At 42.2% G+C, this 26,928-nt stretch overlaps 1 protein-coding gene across 1 annotated transcript; it reads left to right on the top strand.

The window, feature by feature from the left end:
- The first annotated feature begins 1,565 nt into the window (after positions 1–1,565).
- WDFY1 (WD repeat and FYVE domain containing 1) lies at positions 1,566–24,671 on the top strand. The gene is made up of 12 exons (XM_064721051.1): positions 1,566–1,758; positions 7,664–7,731; positions 8,461–8,534; positions 9,723–9,777; positions 11,104–11,254; positions 13,879–13,991; positions 16,318–16,444; positions 17,963–18,068; positions 19,392–19,493; positions 20,182–20,312; positions 21,060–21,168; positions 21,852–24,671. Exons 1-12 carry the CDS (start codon positions 1,622–1,624, stop codon positions 21,909–21,911), a joined length of 1,233 nt encoding a protein of 410 aa, XP_064577121.1. The 5' UTR covers positions 1,566–1,621; the 3' UTR covers positions 21,912–24,671.
- The last annotated feature ends 2,257 nt before the right edge of the window (positions 24,672–26,928 follow it).

Raw genomic sequence — 26,928 nt, 5'->3', positions numbered from 1 at the left:
CGCAGATGATGAGGCCAGAGGGAATGTCTCATGTGATAAGAAAGGAAGGTTAAAAACAGCTCATAACCACTAGTCATCAAAAAAAGTGTTTGGATAGTAGTTCTTGAAAACATTTCCCTGTGGATGTGCCATCCTAGAGCTGCACATTTATGCATAATCCCTGCTGTGAAGCCTCTGTATGTGAAGAACACCATCTTCCCCTCTTTGGGCAGAGAGCCAGACTCACCTCTGACAACCGGCAGCAGCTAATCAGGTCAGGCTAAAAAACAGAGGCATAAGTGCATATGAGACTGAATAACCAGAGCATTGGACAACAAGGTGCCTTTTGGTGTCTGCTTGGATCACAAATTATCATTCTGACTGCAGAGATGTCCACTGGGCCAAGAACTGCATTGCTGTTCACAAGCACAGGGAAACCTTGCACAGCAAACGTGGTCAAGGCCTGAAGTATTGTGTTTGAAGGATTTTAGATCCAGCTATGCCAGGTATTTTGCTTCAGTGGTCATTGCCTGTTGCTTTGAATATGGGATGATTTGTTAGGCCAGACCTGGAGTAATACCCTTGTCCTCAGTGACCAAGTCACTCTGGAAATACAAAGGAAAAATAAGGAACAGGGAAAAAAACTGAGGCAAAACAAAGTCTATTTAACCACACGTGTCTTTGAAGCTTCAAGCTGGACCCATTCTTCCTGTGCCAGTTTCCTTTGCTGTAGCCAATCTCCCTTACTCGCTTTCTCAGCTACAAAATTCCTCTCTTGGGACAGATCAGGGGAAAGATAATTGCTGTCTGCTGCCCTCCCCCAGGGTCCTGGGGAAGCCTCACTCACCCTCCCTGACTGTGGGTGGGTGACACGGTATGTGACAGCTCATCAAATGACACAATCCCCAGCACCCTGCTCCAGGAGGTTTGTCTGCACCTCATCTTGGAGCTCATCTCTTTGGGCTCAGCTCTGTCTGGGCATTTTCAGTTAAGCCCAGTGTGTGTCGGCTATATCCAAATGCTGGTATTCAGATATAAGACCAAAAACTAAGCACCGAGGGGAGGAATTCTGCTGTTGGTTACCCAGCTACGTGGCCAACATTCCCATGCAGTGAACACAGAGAAAATAACAGCACAAGCCAGCTGCTTAAGAACTTATAGGATGAAGGATTACAGCTGCTTTAACAGACAGAAAGGAGCTAATGTATTTCCTGTGACTACACGTCCTGCCTGAGCCCATATCCCTCCGTTAATTCCCACAGGGGAGCAGCCTTTCCTTTGCCGCCTTGCGGTGGCCGCATGCCAGCGGGGATGGGCAGCGACTGGGCTCCTTCAGCGGGGGTCACGGCGGCGACTTTTCCTGGACAGAGCCCACGGGAGAGGCACAGTAACGCGTGTTTGAGATGGGGACACCGGAGGGGACACCAGAGGGGACACGTTCCACCCCGGGCAGGCGGCGGGAGCCCCCACAGCCGGATTGATTTCTCCGCTCTTCCATGAAATACGGCCCGGTGCCCCTCTATTCCAGGGAGTACGGCTGGCGGCCCGCCCCGCCGTGACGGCAGCGGCGCGCGTGGGCTGCGCCGCTACTCGGGACTCCGCGGCGGGGCGGGCGGCGCCGCTGCGCGCAGCCGTGCGGGCCATGGCCGCCGAGATCCACTCGCGGCCGCAGAGCCGCCGGCCCGTGCTGCTCAGCAAGGTCGAGGGCCACCAGGACGCCGTGAGCGCCGCGCTCCTCATCCCCAAGGAGGACGGCGTCATCACGGCCGGCGAGGACAGGTGACCCGGGGCCCGCTCCCCGCCGGGCAGGGCCGGGCCGCGGGGCTGGGCTGGGAGCCGGGGCAGCGGGGGCTGCTCACGGGAATGCGGGTGTGCGCTGTGCCTTTGCCGGGAGGCGCACGGACGCCGTGCCTGCCGCCGTGAGGAGATCCGCGGAGCCGCGGTCCCGGGGAAGAGATGCCCTCAGCTGTGAGGGAGGATCGGCTCGGCCCGGTGCGGGACGCGGGCTGACACTTTCCCCCGGCTGGGAGAAGCTGCCGTGCTCCGTGCGCGCTGTCCTGCCCCTGCGGAGCCCCTGCCCCTGCGTGTGAGTGGGTCCTGCTGAGCTCACGAGCAGAACCAGAATCAGGGAGTGCGTTTGCCTCGGCCTTCCGCTCTGCGGGCTGAAGCACTTGCAGGGTGTCGCTGCCTCCCCTGCCCGTCGGGAGAGTTGGAGCTTCCCGAGCTGCTCCTGAGGAACGAGCCCATCCTGGTGGCTCGGTGTGCGGGTCCCAAACCCGCTTCCCTCCGGCTGAAGCCGCTCAGGAAGTGAATTGGCAGATCGGAGGGGTGAGGGGGTGATGAGCTGCTGTGCACGGCGCTTTCTGCTTGGAACGGAAGGTGTGTTCGCAGTCTAGCCCTGGTTCTCGGCACTGGATCGTCTGCCACAGAAGCTGTAATGTCGGTAAACAGTTACTCAGGTGAAAGGAAAGTGGAAATGAGGAAGCAGGTAGTACAGAGGGTTGTGGCCAGGAGAGTTTATGCACTGTTTATGACAGATGGAATTTCACCTGTGCTATGTGGAAAGTGATGCTTAAATGTGAAGAGGGATGGGAGATGCTTTTTAGGAAACTGTGGCTCCATTTGAAGCAACGGTGTACTTTTAAAAGTACAAAAGTGCATTCTTTGAGGTGTAGCTTGGTGCGGGGATAATTTTACTGTTATACCATAAAACTTTTAAAACTAAATTTGCATTAATATTTGCATGAACTTTTGTTTGGAAAGCTTGACCTTGTGAGATATAGGAGGGTATGAGTGCTGAAAATCAGCAGAGCAACAGTGTTATCTGAATTGGGTTTTCTGGCATTTATTTTTAGGTCAAAAAGTGCAAACAAATCACGTGTCTAGTTGGTCTGTGTCATCCCTTCCTCTGGAGATGGCTTTGTGCAGTACATGTTGGATAACAGCTTTTGGATGGGAATGGGCAGCTTCCTTTCATTCCAGTCACTTAAGAGTGATTGTTTGTGTTTGTGTTCAGTTTGCTTTGATGAGCTTCCTGAAGAAGAGAAGAGGAAATGATGATTTTTAAGACTCCATATCAGGGAGTCATTCACATTGTCATGGTAGAGGCTTGCCTGTGGCAGCCAGTGCCAGTTTTAAACTCAAGGTCTAATGCCAAAGGTTAAGCAGTCTGCATGCTTAGACTGCTGATAAGAGCCAAGGATGGAGCTGCATTTTATATGGGCGAGTTTTGATGTCACATACACACCTGTGCAAGGAGAGAGAGGCCACCACCCACCTCTGCTGTGTGTGTAATTTCCAAGTGAGTCTGTGGACTTATGGCTGAATTTGTGTCACCCACCTTACTGTGAGAAATTAAATCTTTAAACTTTCAGAAACCTGTATGTTCTCTAATCTGGGATACCTCCTACAGTTCATCAAAGCTTTCACCTACAGTTCAGCATGTTGTCAAACAGTGCTCCCCTGTTTGCTCGCTGCAGGTGGGGTGTAGGTGTTAATGCTGCCTGACTGCTTATGCTGCTGGCAGCAAAGTGCAGAGTACAAGGAGCACAAGAGCTGCTGTGTATACTGAGAGCAGGGCTGAAGTATTTTTTTATTGCATCTTAATGCAGTTAAGGCTGTCAAGTATTTCATAATAACCAGTCAGAGGAATGTGTTTACAAGTTGGGTAGTGAGGAAAACATTGGCGCACAAACATTCCCTGGGAATGTTGTAGATTATTTCTCATTAGAGCTACTCATTGTAGTTCTTTCTATTTTAAATTATATTTCCTAGAATGAAATGTAATGGTTTTATTTTTTCAGAGGATACAAAATATTTCATAGTAGATCTGCGAATGCCAACAAAATTCTATGATTTTAAAAAAAGTTTTAAAGAGGAAAAAAGAAGCAAGAATACCTGCAGGAGACAAAGAGTTAATTTTCCCAATCGGATTTTTCAGCAGGACACTTGCCATCTGGGAAGCTTTCTCAGAACTTATCTAGAGAGGATGATTAACTCTGTGTCCCTGTTGGCATCTTGTCTGACCCTGGCTGCAAGACAATGTTGGGAATTGTTGCAGTGTCCCTCAGCAGACAAACAACTCAGGCAGGAGGAGTGTTTCCCAGCTGCAGCTGGGAGTGCTGGGGGATGATCAGCTGTGTGCAAGATCCTAAATGCAAGATAAAGTTATGTATTCACTACAGGAGCTCTGGAGTCACTGGCACATTTCAGTGCTGCTCTTTGGTGACCATCACTAGCTGCTTAAAGTACATTATCAGCTTTTGTTGGTTTTTTGCTTATGAAACGTAAACATTGGTCAAAACATGGTTTAGTTTTAACAGAAATTTGATTAAAACTATCAGCTGTGTCTTTGTGCTTCCATTGCACTGTGATTAGACCAGATTCCTAGTGCTGTTTTGGGAACAAGGTTGATAACAGTATAAATATTTTTGATTTAAGCTACCAGAAAGAGGCAGTATTCTGTCCTTGCAAGGAAAACAACTGCCAGTGGTTGATTTTGGGTAGGAAAGCAGTTGGTGGTGGTTTGAAGGAGTTAGGAAGATGCAGTGCTGGGAGCAGGGCTGGTGTAGGTGTGTAGTAACCTGCAGCAGTGCTGGTACTGTACCAAGTTTGGATTTGGCTGCTGGTGTTCCATCATCCTCCCTGCCCTGGCTTTCAGAGGGCAGCTGGTGGAGCAGGAGCACAAACACTGCTGGAACACAGCATTGTCTGCTCTCAAACTCCAGGGTTTTTCTCCAGCACTGTTGGGTGCCAGCTCACTAAATGAAACAATGATTGAGAACAATAAAAACTCTTAGAAATTGGTAAGGCCACAGTCAGTGTTGCTTGAAGATGGCTTTCTTTATATTACATTAAAAATCTTGTGCCAAAACCCCTTTGAGTTGGGCTTCTGTAAATGTGCATGCTGCCCTGATGAAAGCAGCTTCTGATTCAGTACTCAGTGATAGGGAAGTTTGGAGGTCATTTCTAATAGTTTTTAAAAATGTTTTGCTTTCTCCTGCCACTCTCAGAGACATGAGTCTAGAATTTTAAAATCTCTCTCTGGGTGCTTCTTAATGAGTTTCAGCATTTTTACATCCTTGCTGAGACTGCTGTCAAACAACCCTGTGTCTTTCTAGGCCTTAGCAGGGAATGCTCAAGGAGAAGTGAGTGGTAGCCAGCTCTTCTCAGGTACTGAGCCCAGGAGCCTTCATGAAATAAAGACCAGGTTATGGAGGAAAGTGCTACAGACTCTAAGGCAGTTGTCATAACAAAGACGTAACAATTGAGTGGTTGAAGGAGATTGTGGGAGCAGCATTACTGGAGGGCTTCTCTAGTCCCTTAAGAACTGGTATTTCACAAATTAATTAGTCCCAACATAAAGAGATGCATGACAAAACCAGGTCTGTAGGAGGGAGAATCAGAGAGAAGTGGCATTTTGGCAGAGGTCACTTGCTGACTACTGTGAAATGATCTCTTCAAATTTTGCTCAGTCAGAGCTTTATATAATTAGATATAAAGCTGTCTGACAGCTTATCTTTGCAAGCATGAGGCGAGCAGAGTATAAATCTTACTTAAACCAAAATAAGAAGCTTTCAGTAGTTAATTTTGCTAACTCTTGCAGCTATTTCCTTAGGCTCTCAACTCACTGAGGGGCTGTACCATTGATGATCAACACAGAAGTTACACTCCCATTAAATAATTTCTTAGAAAAAACAAATCTTTGCTTCCTTTATTCTAGTTCAGTACAATTAACCACAATACTGAGAGGAAGCTAAGTCTGCTTTTGAAAAATCAACAATGCATGACTTATCATGTAAATTTTAAAAATAAAAGATGAGTACATGGCTTTGCCTAGAAGTAAAGAATTGAATTAGTAAGGATGGAAGCCACCATCTGAAATGTTCAGAACAGTTTGAGTATGATGGAGCTGCTTTAAAAAGCAAGTTAAAAAGCTGATAAAGGTGCTAACCTGTGCTATTAGGCTGGCATCATTAGGATAATTTGAAAACATTGTTTTTCCCATATTTTGTTACCAAGAAATAGCAACTGCTCTTCTGAAGTGACTGACATAAGGTAGGCTGTTGATTATTGTAGAGAGGAAGTGATAGCTTTTGAGAGACAGTCTTCATGCAAAATATTTAGTGACTAATAATTACTAGAATAATGTACATATGCCCCTAAACTGGTCAAAAAGTAACTTGATTTAAAAGCTGAAAATCATTGTTTTGGGGCAGTGTATGCTCACCTGTATTGCTTTCAAGTTTTCAAAAAGTAGTTCATTAAGGGTGGGCATTGTCTGCTTTGTTTTTGAGTGGTCTTTTAAAGAAAAACCTTTAAATGGATTGCAAGATTAGAATGCTGCTGTTGTATCTTGAGCAGTAAAACTTCTGAAAAGTTCTTGTGGTTGTGGTGCAAGACACTGGTTCCTTTCTGTGCTCTATTTGTTAAACTTTTTACTGTTGATCCTCCACGATGAGCAACTAATCAGTCCCCTAGTACTTTTCTAGAGAATTCTAAATACCAGGACTTTTATTAGCTAACAGTAAATAGAACAGCACATCTCAGGGAAGCCTCTTGACAGTGTTTCCAGGTACATTATTTACAGATCATTTAGGAACAAGGAAGTTGGATTTAAATAGTAACAAAAAGGCAAACAATGGTTTGGAGATGAAATTTCAAGAGGACTTAACCTTAACACTGTCTACATGTGTGCTCTTAACTTCTTAGTGTAGAATCCCTTCATTGTGTCTGTTGTAGAAATGTTTTTAATTGACAATAGCTTTCCACTTCCTTGCTGATACTCTTACATTCCTCCTCCCAGGATTTGACAGCCAGCAGAGTAGTATAATGCTAAATGTTCACAAGACCACTTATCCTTTCCTTCCAGGAGATGATTCTAGAAGGTTGCAAACTGAAGCCAATTTTATATAGAGTCTAGGCATGCTGTCCAAGTAATCTTGCCAGCTTTTCAGTTAACATTTGACTGGCTCATCAATCCTGATCATATTTAGGGCAGAGAAGCAGTGCAAACCATCAACCACTAATGCTGCTTGTCCTTTGCATGCCTGCATGAGGGATTAGAGGAAACAATACTGAGTTAGATATGCTGTCCTCTAATTATTCATATTTGGGGATGGAGATGTCAGTAATGTGCTGGTCTAGAAGATGAGGTGCTTCTGTTATTAATATTCAGTATCTGGCTTGCTGAAGGGTGAGTTACACAGAGATGCTGTAAAAATTTAAAAGTTTGGACTTCCATAAGAAATTATTTGCAATTTTTTTTAATGTATCAGACAATTAATCTGCTATAAACAAACTGTGGTTTGCTCTGCCAGAGATAGAAAGTTTCTGCAGTTTAAATTTGACTTATATCAACCAAAGCCAAGGAGGAGGTAAAGGGATGCAATTTGTAGCAATTTCTGAGGTGAGCTGAAATAGTATTTCCATTTCATGCTATTGAAACTCCATGTATAAATAGTTTTAAAGAAAGCTTTTCCAAATCCACGGGTGCCTATGCTTAGTGCTAGTGTTCTTGTTATGTCAGAGCAGTATTTGAGTGCTGTTATTTCTGTTGTTCCTCTGTTATATTTGAGTAGCACAAAAGCTGAGGGCAGTGGAGCTGAGCCATCAGCAATGCAGTGGCTCAGATGTAGGGGATGGTGCACTTACAGCTGCTTCTCCCTCTCTTCCCATGGCACAGGACAATCCGAGTATGGCTGAAGAGGGACAGTGGGCAGTACTGGCCCAGCATCTACCACACCATGGCCTGTAAGTACATTATGGGTGTTGTCAGTGGTGGCCACACGTAGTATGGGCTTTGTACCTGTGCTGTGTGTAGGAACACCTCCTTCTTATTTCCCCAAGGGCTGGATCCTCTGAATGATCTTGATTTTGGGAGCTTTGCAGCAAATCTAGCTCAGATTTTGATTTAAAACTAGCTGCATGGTGGATGAGATCTGTGGCAGTGTTCTGTCAGAACCACATCCTTCACCAGGTGAATCATTGTGGATGTGCAGCTGGAGGTGCCTGAAATGATGGCAGATAACTTGTCTGCCAGTTAAGTGAGCTTTTCCAACCACTAGCTGACAGCTGAGATGCAAGAATACTCTCAGCTTTCCAAGGCGTTTTTTTCTTTCAGGGCTGCATTTGAGATAATTTTAGTGAGCTCAGGTTCTTAGGTGTAACCAGCTGTTGCTGTTAGCTCAGCTTTCAGGCTGTGTAAAATTCCCCTTGCTGAGTTGCACCTTGTGGCAGGACATCGTGTTTGCATATGGTTCCTGTTGGTGTATCTGAGTTACAGTAGTTGTGTTCCTGTCCTCCGCTTCACATGTGGGAATTGAACTGTCATTCCAAGGGATGTTAGCTAGGCAGACTAGTTTCTATCAAACTACTCAAACAGCTTTTGTCCTGAGTGAAAGAATTGACTTTTATTAAAGTCATGTGTATCCTAATACCTCTATTTAAATACTGTGATGTACTTGTTTTGTTTTTTGACAGCTCCATGTTCTGCCATGGCTTATCATCATGACAGCAGACGGATTTTTGTTGGCCAGGATAATGGAGCTATCATGGTAAGCTGTTGTGACTTCTTCTGAATGTAGGTTAGAATTGCTCAGATTGTCTATGTGTTGCTGGCAGCTGATAGTCTGTTTTCTTTCCATTCATTTTGGAATGCAGCTACTGCTAAATGGCTGAGCTTCTTGGCAGCTCAGCTGAGATGTATGTGGGAGGGTTGCAAAGCAAAGGTTCTTCTGGCTACATGTGAGCCAGGTAGCCTCAAGAAGGCCTTGAGCTATTTGAGCAGTGGGCCCAAACAATTTCACTTTGCCAAGGAGTTGTTTTGAGGGCAGTACAGTAAGCTGGGCAGAGTGCCATGGTGGTGCTCTGACAGGGGTTGTGAACTGCAGTTGGTTTGCCCCTGGCCAGGAGTATGGATCTGTCTGTATCCTGCCATGCACACATCTCTGGATTTGCTTGCTGCACATCTTTTTATAATGTAGAAATTTCAACACTAGCTATAAAATAAGAGGCTGGGTTTGTCTCTCTTCTTGCTGGGAATTCTTTCTTCTCTCTTTGTATATTCTTGCTGTAGTCGCTGTCCCTGTCTTGGAGAGCATACACTTGGCAGAACAGAAACTGAGTTTTATTCTTCTCCCACTTGGTAAAGGAGGGAAATCTTGTGACTCTCAGATGCTTTAATGGTTTCCTTTCTCTATGAAAATAAGGTCAAAATAATAACTGCCCCATAAGGAGCCAGGGTACTGCATGAGTGTCATAAAGAGTGATTCTACAGATAACTGCTATGAATAGCCTACACAGAACTGCAGAGAATTCTAGTGATAACTACTGGAAATTTCAAGCTGAGACTTCTAAAATTTCATTAAGTCTAATGGATTAAATGGAGAACACTGTCACTTAAACCTGTCCTTTGTGGAGTTACAAACATGCAAATCTTAAGTACTACAAGATAGTTTTGTTTGCTCCTGCTGGGGAAACTGAGATCTTATCTCTTTCTAAAACCTCCCTTCAGTAAACTCAGTTCTGAAAGGATGTTTCCTGTTGAAAATTCAGTTCACTTAAAACCTTAATTTACAGTTGGTATTTCAGTGTGCTTTGCTCCAGCCTGAGAAGCTGCCTGTTTTTTGTGGGATATACTGCTGCTATGCAAATTTTGGTCTGTGAGGTTGCTGCTCCTTTTTGGGTATCAGTGTTGCTCTATGCCACTGTGGTATCTTCTAACAATCTCCCTTTGTTTTTAGGAGTTTCACATCTCTGAGGACTTCAATAAGATGAACTTTGTGAAAACCTATCCAGGTAAATGGTTAACCACTATCTACACTAACATTTGTGTAAAGGGAAATGCTTGGGAGACTGGACACAGTCACAGGTTAATCAAATCCAGATTTTCTTTAACTCTGACTGACCTTATAGTTGTCACTTAGTTGGGGGATAGCTGCCATAAGAAGAGTGTTCTGGGAGGCAGCTGAGTCCAAGTTGTAGCCATGATCATTAAGTTCACTGCATCATTAGCCTGCAGTGTAATGAGCCAGAACTAGTGAGCCTGGATTTTGCTCTTCAGCTGTGGTAGTTGTACTAGATGAGTGTTGGTGTAAGAGCTTTATAAAGGGGATTTTGGTATTTGCAGTTTCTCTCCTTACTTCTTGTAATCAATGTGCTTGGTTACTCCTAGCTCAAGGTAAGAGTCTAGACCTTCTCTGTCATCTTAGGAGAGCAACAGGGATGAAAAAGAGCTAATTTTTCCAATATATGGGAAACAGGGTTTATGGAATTGTTCTAATATTTATAGAGGTCCTAATTTCAGCATTTGTCTACATCATCCTTTAGAAAAATACAAAACTCAGTTGTTGGTTAAAATTGGAATATTAATGTGAAAGACCTGAAGGAAGCTCTTAAAGCCTGCAGATTATGTAGCAAAACAAAGTGCAGTTTGTCTTGTGACTCCCTGACACCGATAGAAGCAATGGTCTTGCTTGGGAAGAAAAAGACCTTGTTCTTAAAGCAACAAAACCTCCCTTTATCGTAAGGGAGATGAGTTGACAATTCAGTCAAGGGAAGTACTTGCATCTTGGGGGGCAGGGGAGGCTTCTTTCTAAAGCATGTGTAACTTCTTACTTAGTGGCAGCATTCTCTACAAAGCTGGGTGGGATTTGGTTTCTGTCACAGGAAGCAGTTTGAATGCCATGGACTATATATCCTTTTAGGTGCTTAGAATTATGAATGTGAGCATAGCTCTCTGAGGTTAGGAAAAGATGGGTTTAGTAAAGCAATTCAAGTTTTTAGATGTGTTGCATTACTCCCCAGAAATCCTGAGCTAACTAGAGGAAGCTGAGGGTTTGCTTGTTCCTTAACCTTGGGTATCTGGGCTGAACTCAGCTTCTCTCTCTCAGGGGAAAGGTTTACATCAGCTGAGTGATGGGTTTGGTTCATTTGAGCTATTCAGCAGGCAAATCCTGAACAGAATTATGGGAACCTTTTCATTCAGCCAAGATGCAAGTATAATATAATGGTGAAAGATATCCCTAGATATCATCTTCAACCTCTGTCTGTCTGAATTAGAATGGAAGTACACAGCACTTTGATTTTGGGGAGAAAATAGCCAGACTCTTTTTCTTGTTGCAGCTCACCAGAATCGAGTGTCTGCCATTACTTTCTGCCTGGCATCAGAGTGGCTTATCAGCACAGGTCATGACAAGTGTATCAGCTGGATGTGCACCAGGAGTGGGAGCATGCTGGGGAGACATTACTTCACCTCTTGGGCCTCATGTCTGCAGTATCCTTTAAAAATGATTGCTACCCTGGAAATGGAAGAGTACTTTGTTCCTTTACCTCAATTTGTTCCCAACTTTCCATGTATAAAAACTAGAGTGACATCTTTTGCAGGTCTGCTAACCCTTATTCTCATTAGAAGTTTCATACCTTTATTTCTGTTAGTGATTATTAGATAGCAGAAGAGACCTTGAGCTGCAGAAATCTCAGTCTGTACCAGTTCAAAATTTTGAGGTGTCTGTCTGTAGCATCTTGTGGCAGTGACAGTATCTACAGCCTGGCCCATAGACTTGCTGGGCAATTCACTTTGTTCAACAGATGCCAGTGTGTCTTTGAGTCCTTCTAGGGCATAAAACATCATGAAACCCCTTTGGACTGTTTTAATTTTTCTGTCTTTGCTCAAGTTAATATTTTCTATCTTTAAGCTACCAAAGCTTTATTCACCAGTAGTAATTTGTCTGTGTACAATTTGCTTTCTGTAAACTATATTTAACTGCAGCATTTGCAGCTTAGACACTCTGTCTGTTCATCTGTAAGTACTTCAGGGCATTCTTTACCCTATGTAAAAGACTTACAAACCCAGTAGCTTGAAAGGTAGTTCACATATCAAAGCTTTTGAAAGCAAACTAAACTAAACTAAAACTGGTTTTTTAGCACTTGTTAATGGTTAGATGTGGCCAGACAGTAATTGAAGGTGTTGGTTGTTGTATGAGGTTTGATGGCAATAATGTTTTAGAAATAGCAAGATTGAAAAACTGAAACAGGTTAACATCATCTCTTGCAAACACGAAGCCCTCTCTAGAGTGGCTGTATACCTGTGTCCTGGTAAGAAGGTGGAGGAAAACTCAGTTGCCAGCTGCATGTCTGTCCTTCTGAGGTCTCCCGTCTGTGCAGACCCTGCCTTACTGACTCAGGAACTGCCAGGTTTGTGCTGTTGTACTGCTGCTCTTTTTTAGAGTCCAGGGGAGTTGCGTCCCACAGAACATTCCATGTGCAGCTCACCTCAGCTAAATACAGCACAGAACTGGTTACAGCTGGTGTGTGTATTGGACACCAGCTCACAGCAGTCTGGGGAACAGTCTGAGCCTCACTGAATTATCAGTGGCTTCTATAGCTAATGCTATTGCAAATAATGGCACAGTTTATTACTAAAATATAGAAAAGAATATGACCTTTTATATCAATATAAAAATAAATTTCCACTGAAGAACTTGACATTTGAAAATCCATTTTAATTTATCTGCCTTTGGATTTGTGTTAGGAAGAACCAGCTTGCTGGTGTGTGTACCAGGTGCTTGGCCTCCCTATCAGGAGGTTCCTTAGAACATTGTTTGTTAGTGATCCTATGTGTAAGCTTCTGAAGAACACAGCAGAGTGCCTATTCTTTACTGCATTAGTGGGGATAAGGCAAGCCTGAACTTCAAGATGAAGAAAGGATCACATGTTCAGGGAGTTAGAGGATTTGTTGAAAGCAAATTGTTTATCTCATGATCCTGAAGGCTTAAGAGACTTTGGAATGTCATCAGATTGGCAGAGCCTCTGCATTTTCACTTAGGCTGGTGGGCTTTTGGTAAACTATCTTCTTAAAGTTAGCCTCTCTTGGATACCAGAGACTACTTTTCTAGATGCAGCATGTGCTTTTGGGTGGTTCAAGGAGGACACCTAAGTTTCTACACAACTCTTGGGTTATCAGCTACATGGGTCTTTCCTAGCTCTTATATTCTGAATAGCAAAAGTCTTCTAAAAGCAGCAACTTACGTAGTTCCATTGAGTTGCCATGCTTTGGTTTCTGGAGTTCGTAGTTGCATTGTGGCAAAAACCGAGTATCAGAGCTGTTGTGAGGTGTAATGCTTTTGCCCAATGTGCCACCTTGTTAATGGATCAGTGTGGCTTTTATGTCATTGCTAACTGACAAATTCTTGCTGAAATTAGGTCAGTTTTCAATACCACACTCAAGGACCTGCATTGGTAAATTGGGAAGTCCAGAAAACAGGACAAGAAATGAGACAGCCTCGCCTTGGCAGTAGCCAAAACATTGGGAGTGTACTTCCACTGTAAGGTGAACTCGTTGTGGAGGGTCAGCATCCTTGTATCTTGGTTTTCCTCTCCTGGGGATATCAACTACAACCACGCTAGAAAACAAAAAATTTATTGGAAAAGGTAGTAGGTAAGAGTGAATGCAGCCCAGTATCCAGTGAGGTGCTCCTAATGGTTGCAGAGCTCTGCACTGCAACAAGTAACCTGATGAGTTTTGGCATCTTGTAAACAGCCATGAGTGTGTTCTGTAAATAGCTGCTAGAAATGGCCTGAAGCTACTTGGCTTGTCTTAAACTAGGGCATGGATTATCTCATGGCTTTCTCCAATGGCTTTCTAAAACTCTTCTCTCTTATTTTCTATACAGTTTTACTTGCACATGTCCCTATATATTCAGGGAGTTAGAGTGTGATGAGAAGGAAGGAATCAAAAAGGTTTATTACAATCTCCAACCACTTAAAAAGTAATTATGTAAATATTTATCTGGCATATTAAAATGTTCTTTTCCAATTTTTTTTGACTCTATAGCCGATTGTTTCAGTCATGTAAAATACTCTTTGAACAAATGAAGTTTCTCCTTGACTGGTGTTCAGATATGATCATGAAACTCAGCATGCATTTGTTGGTGATTATTCTGGACAGATCACTCTTCTGAAGCTGGAGCAAAATACCTGTTCAGTTATCACAACCCTTAAAGGGCATGAAGGTAAAGTAACTCTTTGTCTTAAAGCCACCTGTCCCAGATACAGTACCTCTTTGTAAGTTGGAGTGAGATGTTCAGTTGCATATCTGCCTCTTAAGGGTGATACTGGATGAAAAACCAGTCCAGGGTAGTGGTTATGATAAGCTGTTAAAAGCTGTACTTGACTTCCTGTTAAAGAGCAAACATTCTTGCTGAAGGCAAATCTTAGCCTTATAAATACTTACACGTATTTTTATTATAGCTGAAAAACAAAAGTAAAAATATGCATTGAGTTAAACACAAGTTATCCACTAGATGGCCACCTTTAAAAGCTTTAGTCTCAACGTTGGAGAAACTCCCTAGTCTAAGGCAAATGTCTCATCCTCTGCACTACAGCTGAAGTCCTTATATCAAATGAAGAATCAGGTGATCAATAACATGATACAAAACCACTGTCTGCTGCAGTGAGTAAGGCAAGAATGCAAATTACAGAATAATGTGTAACTTAATAATATGCTGAGAAAAATAAACAAGAGAATGCCTTTTCCCATGTGGCATTTGCAACTTTCAAATCAGCTGACAGTTTGCCTGTGGGTAGGGATGAACTACTGGGTCATGAGTCTCTGACCCCTGGAAAAGGCTGCCTTGTTTAACAGCTGGAAATACAGAGTAGGCTTTGTTAAAGCTGGGTGGACTCCTGATCTACAGATGACTGTAAAATGATACAGCTGGTTTTGAATGCAAGAGGCAAGTTGAGATTTTCAAGTGATAAATGTCTCTTCTGCTTTCAAGGAGAATTTCAGATTTTTTCAGTTTAGAATAAAATAATTCTCTTGGCTGCAGAGACTCCTTTGCCTCTCTGTACTTGTGCACTGGTCTGTGTTCAGATGCAACTTCTTGGTAGATGTTACAGTTAGTCTGAAAGCAGTATGTCTGTGCGGCACTTCCTTGTTGTGTTCTGTCTCTTGAGTTGTGATGGGCTTCCAAGCACCAACTTCAGCAGTGCTGGCCACACAGCAGCCACCTTTGGCTCATATATTTCCAAATGGGGACTGTGATCCTTAAAACAAGAATTGAGCCACCATAAAACATTACTTCAGGGCCAGAAACAGATTTTTCTTCAACTCGTATTGTACTATTTATTTCAACTTTATTTTTTTTAAGCAAATCAGATTGTGTCACTTTTTTTCTCACCATATTTGTGTAATATTTTCAAGATCTAGTTAATTCTGAGCTTAAATGGCATCTAATTCTCCTTTGAGTGCAGTTGTGTTTGACAGACTTTAAAAGTCTGATTTAAAAGTCTTGTTTGCTTTCTAGCTCCTGCAAAGTGTGACTTCATAAGCAAGCAGTTGCTTTGCAGTCTAAATGGTTTCAGAGTTTGTTCTCAGCTTCCAGAATTCACCATGCATAACAGCCTGCTCTGTGCAATGCTGAGATAATACTCAAAGTCAATGCCTTTTTGGTGCACATGCTATTTCCAAATGGGTCAGTCTGAAAACAGCATATCCCCAAAGGATGCAAAAAAAAAAAAAAATCTCGTGCTTCAGAGCATTGGAAAGAACTGATTTGGACTCTAATTGCCATTCATCATCTTGGTTTTGGAGTAACAAGGCTTTTGATGACAACTGAGCACTAGAAGGATTCTTTTAAGGGAAGGATTTCTGCAAGGAAATAAAATGTCCCAGCTTTACAACTATAGGTGGCATGAGTAACAAAATTACTCCTGTTGTGTACTGGCTACGTTACCATGGGTATGGGTTAGCTGAAGGCTGCTACTGTCAGATGACTCATTTCTTTCTATCCCCAATTCACAGTTTCATTGGGCCTTCTGAAATCTAGTTTTGTAATTTAGTGAGTAGTGGCAGATTTGCTAACAGCAGTGAAGTTCTCACTTTGTTTCTTAGTCCAGCTATTTTAAGGTTGTGTTGTTATGTGAGGGAGTATCTCTAGCTGAGAGCACTGTGAGCTGTGCTGCAGCCACTGGCCAAGCACCACACTGTGTTGTAGGTACTGGTTTCTGCTTGGCAGGTGCTGCTGCTTCTATCTTCCAAAGCTCACATAGCAGCCTGGCAACTCTTAAAATCACCTTCCTAAATACAAAGGGCACAACTCAGACTTCCTGGCTTATGCTGTATCTGTCTTCTTAGGGGCAGCTGTTCTGTTGTCCAGTACTCCTTGCCCCTCTCTCAGGGCTGCACTTTGCTGTTGGATGTCTCCTTTGCCTTAAGGCTTTCAGTATGTTACTGGTGTAAGGCAGTACCTCAGGTTTCACTTAAGTGCTCCAGGAGGGCATCACTGTGTTGGGGAGCCAGTCCCTTACATCTAACTGCAGAATGTTCTCTCCTAGGGAGCATTACTTCCCTGTGGTGGGACCCTGTCCAAAGGCTGCTCTTCTCAGGTGCCTCTGACCACAGCATTATCATGTGGGATATTGGTGGAAGGAAGGGGAGAACGCTGCTGCTCCAGGGACACCAGTATGTAATGGACTCTTATTTTTCATCCTGTAATGAACACACAGTCCCAGGAAGACTAAACAGCATGGCAAGATATTTGAATCATTGTGAAAAATGAAGAAAATTACTCTCTGCAGAACCCTGAGTACTTTGAAGGGAAAGAAGGATAATCAGTACTAGGAAGGCCTTACTGATAAAGCTTTTTTCTTTTTCATGTTTAGTATGTTCATTTTACCATGGTTTAGAAGTAACACAGAAATAGTTTATAGAAAAAGGTGGGTAAAAATCCTAAATCATCTGGTTTGGCCTTTATGTAAAAATTGCATGTGTCTGTATTGTAAATACTGCACTGAGTTACCTTTGAGAGGAGGGCTAGAACCTTTATGTATAAGCATGTTCATGTATGCATATAAAATAAGCTTCAATATGTTCCTGTTCTCTGTCTTTCTAGCAGTGATAACTGATAGGTGATAACTGATTGGCTAAATTACAGGGGTCGTCTTTTAACTTCAGAAAGCGTCATGTTTCCCCTCCTCTGAAGGGGAAACTCAACTCTTAATTTTTAGTCACCCAACATTTGCTGCCATTTTTAAATGTTGGGCTCTTATTCAGTCTGACAGGCAGTTCACCACAGAAGATATATTCTACTTAGAAATGCACTACTAGTAGAGATTTTGTTTATATTTAAAGATATTTGTGTAGTGTGTTCTCCTCTTGTCTAATTCCATAGATGCCTCCATCCAGCTTTGATCAAGACTGATAGGTTTAGCTCTAGAACTCTTGTTAAATCTTGAAGGTTTAGTCTTATGGCTCAAGAATTAAAAATAGAGCCTTGGTTACAAAAAAGTAACTGAACTAACTGGAGGACTTTAAACTGCTGTTACTGCTGCCTCATGTGTCCTGGTGAAGACTTGTAACAGCTAGGTTCTTTCTGAGAAGCAGAATGACTTTTTAATTCAATTTAAATGTTGCAGAGCAGTTTACTACTCATACTCTTTGGTTAAATTCTTAGGGCAGACTTCTGTTTTGACTGACATTCTTTAGGATTAAATTGTCTTATTGATGAATGCATGCTTTGCTTTGCACCTACAGCCTGACTTACTGTGATTTGTTAGCAAAAGTGCAACCTGCTGCTTAGTAGCACCTTGAAACAAATATTTATCTTTATTTATTCAGTTGTTTCTGTTTTGACAAGTGGCTCTCCTTGCCAGCACAGAAGAGTATTTACACATGCACTCTGAGTCAGTTGACCCTCAGTTCACCATCAGGGCTTACTGCCAGCAAATGTTAACATGGAACTGTACCTCTGGTATTCTGGTCAGGCCTGTAAGGACTCCCTCAACATCCTGATGCTAGGGTGGTGCTCAGATGACAGCATCTGTTCACTCATCCTCAGAGCTCTACTTAGTGGACTCAGCAAACTGAAAATCAGTTTTGGCCTTCCTCAGTAGCTTTATTTACAAGTAGGAATCAGGGTTTGCTGAGAAACCAAGCTTTGTTTAAATACTTGTGGGTAACTGGTGTGTGCTTTGTTGGCAGTGACAAGGTGCAGGCTATCTGCTACATCCAGCTGACACGGCAGCTGGTGTCCTGTTCAGCTGATGGGGGAATTGCTGTTTGGAACATGGATATCAGCAGAGAAGAGGTAACTTCATGTCATGGTCAAAGATTTTTTCTTTCCCCTTTTCAGAGACTACTGTGACTTTCCTTAGTCAGTTCTGCAGGCTGCTTTCCTCATGTTGTCTGACACTTTAAAGCTGAATGTTATTATTGAAACCTGTTCTGTTCTAATGGCTGTCCATGCTGCATTGTAGTAAATGGAAAAGTGCAGGAGATGCTTTGGACTGCCTAGAGTTTTATCTCAAAGAGACAACAGATTCACTGGAATGGCTGTGCCCTTTGCTTCTGGAACAGTCTAAAGCAATCAAACTCTTGCAGTAAAGAAACCAAAAGACTGTGCTTCAGTAGTCTTGAAATAAGTTCTCAATTTGTGTCAAAGCAGGTAAAAAAGTGAGAAGCAGATTTTGAGATGCAGTTCAGAAGGCAGAGGTTCAGTCCCCAGACAACATTTTTTTAAAGATCTCAGTACAAAGCAATTGACCCAGCCAAATACTTTCTTTCTGCATCAGTTCATATCCATGGTGGTGCAAGTGAGAATGCTCTTGTTTTCTTACTGTTAGCCATGTAAGTGAATAGAAAAGAAAAAATGCTTTGTTGTTCCAGCTTTCCTCCTGCCAAGTTTCAGGGAGACTTCCTCATGAGATGTATAAAGTTGTATAGAATATACACGTTCAAATTCAAGTCCATGTACTAAAAATATTGTGCCTCTCTTTCTGTCTCTTACAGGGATGTTCAGTTAAAGTATCTGAGAGAGCTGAAATGTGGAAAAGCTCTATTTTCATTTGGCCTAGTCCATTTATGGCAGGAAAAGTGTGTGGGTGGGAGAAGGGATGCTTAACAAAGATGGGGGCAGGATGGAAAATGCAGATGGATTCCTAATTATTTCAAACTGCAATCCCAAGAAAGTAGAAAAGATAATTACTCACAGAATTTACTTCTGGACACCCCCTTTCTTAAAGGGGATTACTGCCTCATAGCTTCTGCAGTTTGGACTGCACTGGTCCCTAAAAGCCATTCAGACAACCAGAGCAGCAGTCTTTGAATGCCTGCAGCAGGTTTAGTAACATAGGTGTTTGAATGAGTTTTCGTATTAAGGCAGTAATATGAATATTCCTGGAAGCTTAAAAAGTGTAGGAGGTGTGTAGATAACCAATAACTGTATTCTTGGGTTTGAAGTTTTTGTGTTAAACTTTCTTTGTACTATGCTCTAGGCAATTTATTGTTGTAATGTCCACAACTGAACCAGGGCATCTTTCCAAGTAAGACTTTACTTTGGGCTCTTAAACTTCCTTGAGTGTTGTGTGGGGGAAAACAATTCTGATTGCTTACATTTCCTGCTCTTTTCTAGGCTCCTCAATGGCTAGAAAGTGATTCCTGTCAGAAGTGTGAGCAACCTTTCTTCTGGAATATAAAGCAAATGTGGGACACAAAGACGATAGGGTTGAGACAGGTGAGATGGCTGCTTTCAGTGCTTAGCTGTGCTTCAGCACTTCAGCAAAATGTAAACAGAAGACCACTAAGCCTGGTAGATCTTTTCATCTCTTGTATTTTTGCTCCTTTGAAGTGAGGTATATTGAGAAGTTATGGCTTCTAAGCATTGCTAAGACATTTCCAAACTCTGTGAAAGTGTTGCAACAAACTTCTGTTGCAGGTCAAAGCAGGCTGTGCTAGGTGTGCTCTGCTGGATTTCTCTGAATGTTCCCATGCTTTGGATTTATGGACAGCTAATCCTCAAGTGTTGTGTAAAATGGCAAACAGTGCCCCATAACTGAGAATGTAGATGCTCATTCCAGTGAAGCACTAATGGCTCTGTTCTTACTGCACCAAAATGGTCTTAACTGTATAGTTAAAATATAGGGTTGCTTGTTCAAGCCTCTTTTTCCCCTTCTCCCAGAAGGAGCTTGCCAGAGAAGAGGATAGACACAGAGTATGGAGATAAATCCATAAATGATCCGAGTGACTGCTCAGAACTCCAGAGACGTTGGTCTTTGGTTGAAAAAGCAGGGGTTTCTTGGCAGGTTGCTTTCTAACAGGTTGCAGAACAGAAGCTTTGTTGTTTTTGTTGTGCAGTGGACACTTGTATGGTGCTCAAGTGTCATGGTATAGTGACTTGTTGATTTTCTTCTTCCTCCATGAAGCATCATTGCAGAAAATGTGGGCAGGCAGTGTGTGGCAAGTGCAGCACCAAAAGGTCGAGCTACCCAATAATGGGATTTGAGTTCCAGGTCCGTGTCTGTGATTCCTGTTATGAGTCCATCAAGGATGAAGAGTGAGTATGAGGGAGTAATAAGCTGTAGTAACACTGCTGGTGTGCAGAAACCCTTGGCCTTGCTCCACATCCACACACAATGCTACACTGAGCTGACTCTCTGCTATTAGGCCGTGGGGACTGAAAGCACTGTGATGGCAGAGATCCCCCATCTGCCTCTGCAAGTGCAGATATGGAATTACAACATTTATATCCTTTTTTTAGTTCTCCTTTTCCAGGAGCCCAGATCTAGATTTGAGATAGATTTGTCTCAACATTTCAGTTTAGTTAAAAGCTATTGATTGCACTTAACATTGCTAAGTGGGCAATGCATTTCAGCTGCCAGGATGTGTATGCATTAGTTCATGTACACTTTTTAAAACTTTGGGAGTATTTGCTTGGGGTTGGGTTTTTTTTGAAAAGTAGAATGCTGTGCTCTAGTTGGCTTCTGTAGCCAGCAGGGGAAAAATGAACTTGACTTTGTTACCCAGGAGTAGAAGTATTTATTAATTCCGTGTCCCACTTCTGCTCTAGCATTATTAACAGTCATGCTGCAGAAAATGTCACACCTGTACAACTCCACAAGCACTGGAGTTGTATGACTTGCTAATTTAATTCTGTCCCCTTTAATGTGGCACTGCAGCTCTTGAAATAGATTTATTAGTACTTAAGCAACCTAATTTTCTTTTAAGTTTATTTTGCACTGCTATAATGATGCCATGAAGCTTCATCTGGTGGCAGGCTTTCATTTCAATTGTTCTTGTGCAGCCGTACCTCCCTGGCAACCTTTCATGAAGGCAAACACAACATTTCACACATGTCCATGGACATCTCCAGAGGGCTAATGGTGACTTGTGGGAGCGACCGGATTGTGAAGGTATTGCTGCATCTCTTTCCTGCATTTCTAGGAGATATTTAAGAGAGTTCATTTTTGTATATTCTTCCTTTCTTTCTGTCAACTATCGCTACAATTGTGTGAAGAAGGAATTGTATTTGCTAACCTGTTCTTCTGCAGATGAATGAGGAAATGTCTTGTAACTCCACTGTATGGAGTGCAGCTGTTGTGTCTCTGAACAAACATAGCAGGCATGGGCAGCAGGAGAATCTGCCAGAGACACAGCCCTGAGGAAATGTGTAGGTTCCTTTGCTCTGAGCTCCATGGCTTGCAGCATGGCCACTGAAAGCCCTTGTTATGGGACAGTGACATGGAGCTCAGACTGATACAGAGTCTTGCTGTGCCTGGGCTCTACATTCACCATGCATGTCAGAACTGAGACTGTGCCATCCTGTTCTTGTTTGGCTGTAGGCATGTTTGTGACAAACTGCATAGCACTTGTTAAAACAGACCTACACAGAAGTTCAAAACTCTTGAGCCCCAAATTTGGCTTTTGGTTTATAATGCTGCTGTAACTCTTTATGGGATTTTCCTCAAGCATAGGTTAAAAAGGAGTTGTTACCTTGTGTCCAGGGATATCTTTGTTTGCTTCTATGGCTCTTGCAGAAGGAGCTGACACTGAGTCTGACACTGATGCTGTCTAATTCTCCACAATTCTCCTCCAGATCTGGGACATGACTCCAGTAGTTGGTTGCAGCCTTGCCACCGGGTTCTCTTCCCGCTGATCTCCTCCGTGGCAGGTTTATGCACCTTATGTACAGCAATACGCACCGAATGAATGGAACTCTCCTCAAGAATATTACTGCAAACACTGGTTGCTTGATTCTCCTCTTGCTGCTGTTCCAGGATGGACAGTCACCCTTGTAGAGCACAGCTTTTCTGTTGGGCTCCCCGGGATTCTCCGTGGTGCTGAAGCGCGGTTCCGCAGCCTCTCGGACTGACACAAATCTGCAATATGACACCTGGGTGGAAGGACCTGTTGTCTCTCAGTTTACATATGTAGTGTTAACAATGTGCTATCTCTGCTGATATATCTTGTACAGATACCTTGTAGCTAAAACATTACCAGAGTAAAATGAGTGTAGTAAATTCAATTTGTGCAAATAGTAAAATAACTTATTCTCTCGTCCAAAAAGCAGTTCTGTTGAAATGTTTTTGAGCAGTCACTGTCTAAATTGCCTCCAAAAGATATCTTGGTTATTCCTATGGAAGGAGGAGATAGTTTCAAGTGGAAGGTAACTTCTTTCAGATGAGATAGTAAGAGAACCTTTGATCACACAAGATCTTTTATTGGCTTTCTTGTAGTGTTTGTCTTCAAGTTCAATTGTTAGTGAAATCACTTTTGTGGAACAGCTGTTCTGTGTAGGTAGCTGGTGAGTCTGCAAACAATCCTGGGCTTTTTATGTAGTGTTTTAGCATAGCTGATAAACTTCTGTAGTTATGAAAACGTGCAGCCCACCTACTCTAAAGACTGGCCACAGGTATGAGCCGTGTACTCTGACAACTGTAATGTTGTTAGAATCGAAACCTAAACAAATCTGCCTTGTTACAAGGAACAGTTAAGAAAAAATGGCCAGCTAAATTTTAGAGATTTTCTGTGGAAATGCTGATGTTCTTTAATGTTAGGGAACCTGTCTCTGCTGAAGTACAGCATAAATTCAAATACTGTCTTGATGTTGCTTCAAACAGATAAATACTGAGCAATAATTACTGAGGTACAGAACAGCTGCTTTTTTCCGTGCACCTAGGAGTGTTAATCCTGAGATACCTATATTGATCATTTCCTGTTTCAAAGCTGAGAAGTATGAAGAAGAGCTGTGAGGCTTTTATGACTGTGCAGTTGGCACATAAAGGAAATAAGTGGTGAGAGATACTGTCAGTAAACTGATTTTTCAGTTGAGTGAATCTCCTACATTTGAATACTGTAAAGAAGAATTTATTTTGTAACTTTGGAAGTTAAGGTGATATGTCACAGAGTTTAAGCTTGGAGCTGTTAAGATGTATCTGAAAACAAATGCAATATGTGTGAGGACAAAAAAAGGTAGGTCAGCTGGCCTGGAATAGGTGGTGTTACACAATTATCAAAGGTAATGTGCTCTTTCTGGCAGAAGAGTTGAGGGTTAGACTGTCTTTACTTACAGCAACAATCAAGTGGTGCTATGTGTTAGTGAATTCAAGTCCTAAGTGTGTAACTTGACACTAATAATCTGCACTGGACCATGCTGTAGGCTGAAATAGATTAAGATCATTAATACATGGTGATTCACTTGCATTTTAAGCCAAAAACCTGATTGTCTCCAAAGGGCATTAGAATCCAGAATATGATAGTTACTGTTACTTTGTCTGCTTTTCCATGGGCCTTCTCTGGAAGTTTTGTGAAGAGTTTTTATTTCCTGGCCTTATTGGGCCACTGAAGAATAAACAAAACCATCTTTTGTGGGGATCCCAAAACTTGTCTTGCCTTCAGTCCAGGATTTAGCACTTGTCACACCCATTTGATTCAACTCTGCCTACATGCTGTATAGCTTAGGTTTTTTGGGAAGGCTTATTTCTAAGATGTTGAGAGAAAGAACAATTGCAGCTTTATGTTCTGAAGGCATTCACCCTTCTAAACTAGGAAGGAAAGTGTTGTGGGGTGAATAATCTCTGGAAAGTCTCTGCATTCACTTTCAGGTCCTGTCTGGTTCTGGAAGAGAACAGAAGCCTTCTTCCTCACAGCATGTAAGGCAGAACATGAATTACAGTGCTAGAATTGTTTAATATCCCACTGTAATAGGTTAGGAGGATCTAGAGTGTGAGTTAAGGTGGGAGATTGATGTAGATGTGCAATGAGTACCATATTTTTCAACCCAGACATTCTGAAACCTATACCCACGATGCTGAGGTGTGACTCCTTTGCAGCTAGCACTCCAGAACTCAACTCTTTAGTTCTGATTACTCAATGTGCCCCTGCTTAACACACTCCCTTCCCTGTGAATACTTCCTGTTTCTTTACATTGTTTTTGCCACTAGATAATATATTCTCTACTGCCTAAGGAATCTATTTTCTATAATTGATATACTTAAAGATTGTGTCAGTTCAGATATAATGACAGTTATGGCCACTAAATCTTTAGTCTTTTAAGTATACTCTTGGTGTTGAATGAGTAATGCTCACAAACCACTAAAGAGAGAGTAGTTTTGTTTATAAACAACTATTTGGAAGGCACTCATTCTCTCATCAAACTGAACATACTTGGCTATGGCAGCTCAAGTGTGCAGTTACTGAGAAGCCTTGATTTGAAGCATTACAGATCTCGCTTGTGTAACCTCTTCCATTGGGGCAGGGAAGGGGAGCAAAGGGTACTAATATGTGTTAATTCTTTCCTAGTTGTATTTCTGTACCCTGCATAGTTAAGAGAATCTAGATAAATCTGTCCTTTGCTCCTCCTTGTCTGTTTTTAAAATTTTGATTACATGTACAATAAAATATTTCTTGATATTCACTTAGTCTATTTGGATGATCCATCTTTTTTTCCATCCTATGAAAGCATGATGTGCATTTTGTGGTGTGGCTCTTCCTTTACAATGTGCTCCATGTACAAATTGCAGAGGGAGCTACAATTCTGGGTTCTGGGAGAGCTTGTTGGGTGTGTTGTATTGGAACTGAATGAGCTGCAGCAGGTCAAAGGCCCACAATGAACCAGTGAGCTGAGACATGAGCAACTGCTGTGTGATCCCAGTTGGGCATGTGTAACCTATCCTGTGTTCTGCTTGCCAGCTCATACAGACATCATCTCTGCTTCATCTGACTGCCCTTCAGAGCTCTGCAAAGGCTCTTATCTGCAGAGTACCACAGGATCCTTTCCTGAGATACCTTGGACCTGACTGAGGTGCCAAAGAAATGCTGATTTTGCTGATGGGGTGAGCACAGCCTACAATGTAATATATACAGAGGACACAAACTGCAGCCACACAAGGTGGTTGCACTTGTTTCAGGATACTTTCTCACAGGGAAAGGATGGAGATACACTGGAAAGCATCCTTATCCCTCACAGCTGCTCACAGGCTCAAATTCAGCACTGGCTGGCTGTGTAACACTAGGAGTGTCTGAACATTGGTTGTTTAGTATGTTGTGTGGCTCACTGCTTCCTTGGGGTATTTGGGAGCCAGAAAGGGAATCTGGAAGGGTTTGACAAACTTGCCACCTTTGAATGAGGGCTGAAGAGCCTGTGTGGTATATAATAATTTTTGTAGGGTTTTTTTTTTGTTTTTTTTTTTTTTTTAACATGCTATGTCTCATTTTGAACTGCTTAAAAATCTCACATTTCCAGTGAAAAGTGACTGGAAAAAATGAAGCTGTTGTTGATTTATAGTCAGGAAAGCCTGTTTAGATGTCTGTGTAGATAATCTTATATTTTGAATAAGGCATATGAACTTTAGTTAAAGTTGAAGATGCTGGAAAATTGCAAATGGTGTACTTGTAGTCAAAGCACAAAAATAGATGTATTGGTTTTCTAACTGAGAGTGCACAGTTGATCACTTCTCGAATTCCTGATATTGAAAACTTCATTTAAGTTTCAGATAGCTGTGCCAGGTCTTAGTACCTGTAGTGTTGACTTTACTCATTGAGGAGATTTAGAATACATCAGATGCAGGAAAAGGACAGATTTTAATGTTGATAAGATTTACTACTACAGTCAGAAGGAAAGCTCTCTAAGGTTTTTATCTCTGTTGACCAAGTCCTCAGTGATGAATAACCTGACTAACTGTGAAATGCCATGATCAAATGCTACAGAAAATGATAAATTTCTGCCAGCCTAACATTTAAAAACTGATTTTGTCATCAGCTAACCATCTTACAGGAAGTTTCAATGTGGCCTCTCATTCACAAAAGGTAAGGATCAAGGATTTCTTAAGTGACTGCTATCAAGTGATCCTGTAAAGCTTTTTGCCCCTTTGGTACATGGAAGGCCATGGGCTATAGGCAGCTGTGTAGTCTGCTCAACTTTTAATATGCAAAAGCTAATTGCTGAACAGATTCAAAGACAGCATTTCTTGTTTTATCACTCTGGCAATGGAAGTATCAAAATAATATCCATAATAAAATCCATACAAATTTTTTCATAAAATTAAATATCAAATCATAAAGTGAAATATATGGGGTCATTAGAAATTTTGCTTTTTGCTTCTATGCATGACCCTTTTCCCCCCAACGTATCAGCAGCACTGAGTTGCTGTAGCTACCTGCTGTCTGACTCACATTTGTACTCAGGGTCTCTGACAAGTTTTAGTTCATAATCTGGTCACACAAAGAAGTAGAAGCATATTCTTTTACTTACTCTTGATGTATTATATTAATTTTGGTGGGACTGACTGGTTTGTCTGCAGAAAATTTGGTACATTCATTACTAAATTGCTTTGTATCACAAAGATGATATGGGTTGTGGAGGTACATGTTTTTCTCATCTTTACCTTGTTTATAGAGAAATGCACATTAGGGTTTAAATTGCTCCTGGCTTTGCTACTCTACCTGTCTTTCAAGTAAAGATTCTATGCCTTGCAGTATCTATACTGAGTCTTCTTTCTGAAGCCTATTTTCAGCTGCTCTCAAAATCTACATGTGTATATCTGTCAAAACTCTGAGTTTTCATGAGCTCAGGTGCACCTGTGCTGCTTTTCAGGAGTGGGCACTCCTTGCCTGTACTCCTTGATGGCATGGCTGGCTGTCAGTTCTGGTGCTGTCCTTGGTCTTTGCTCTGC

This window comes from Zonotrichia leucophrys, chromosome 9 (assembly GCF_028769735.1).
Source record: "Zonotrichia leucophrys gambelii isolate GWCS_2022_RI chromosome 9, RI_Zleu_2.0, whole genome shotgun sequence".
In the NCBI taxonomy this organism is placed as follows: domain Eukaryota; kingdom Metazoa; phylum Chordata; class Aves; order Passeriformes; family Passerellidae; genus Zonotrichia; species Zonotrichia leucophrys.
The sequence above is the reverse complement of the archived record's forward strand: the minus strand, read 5'-3'. Positions and strand labels throughout refer to the sequence as shown.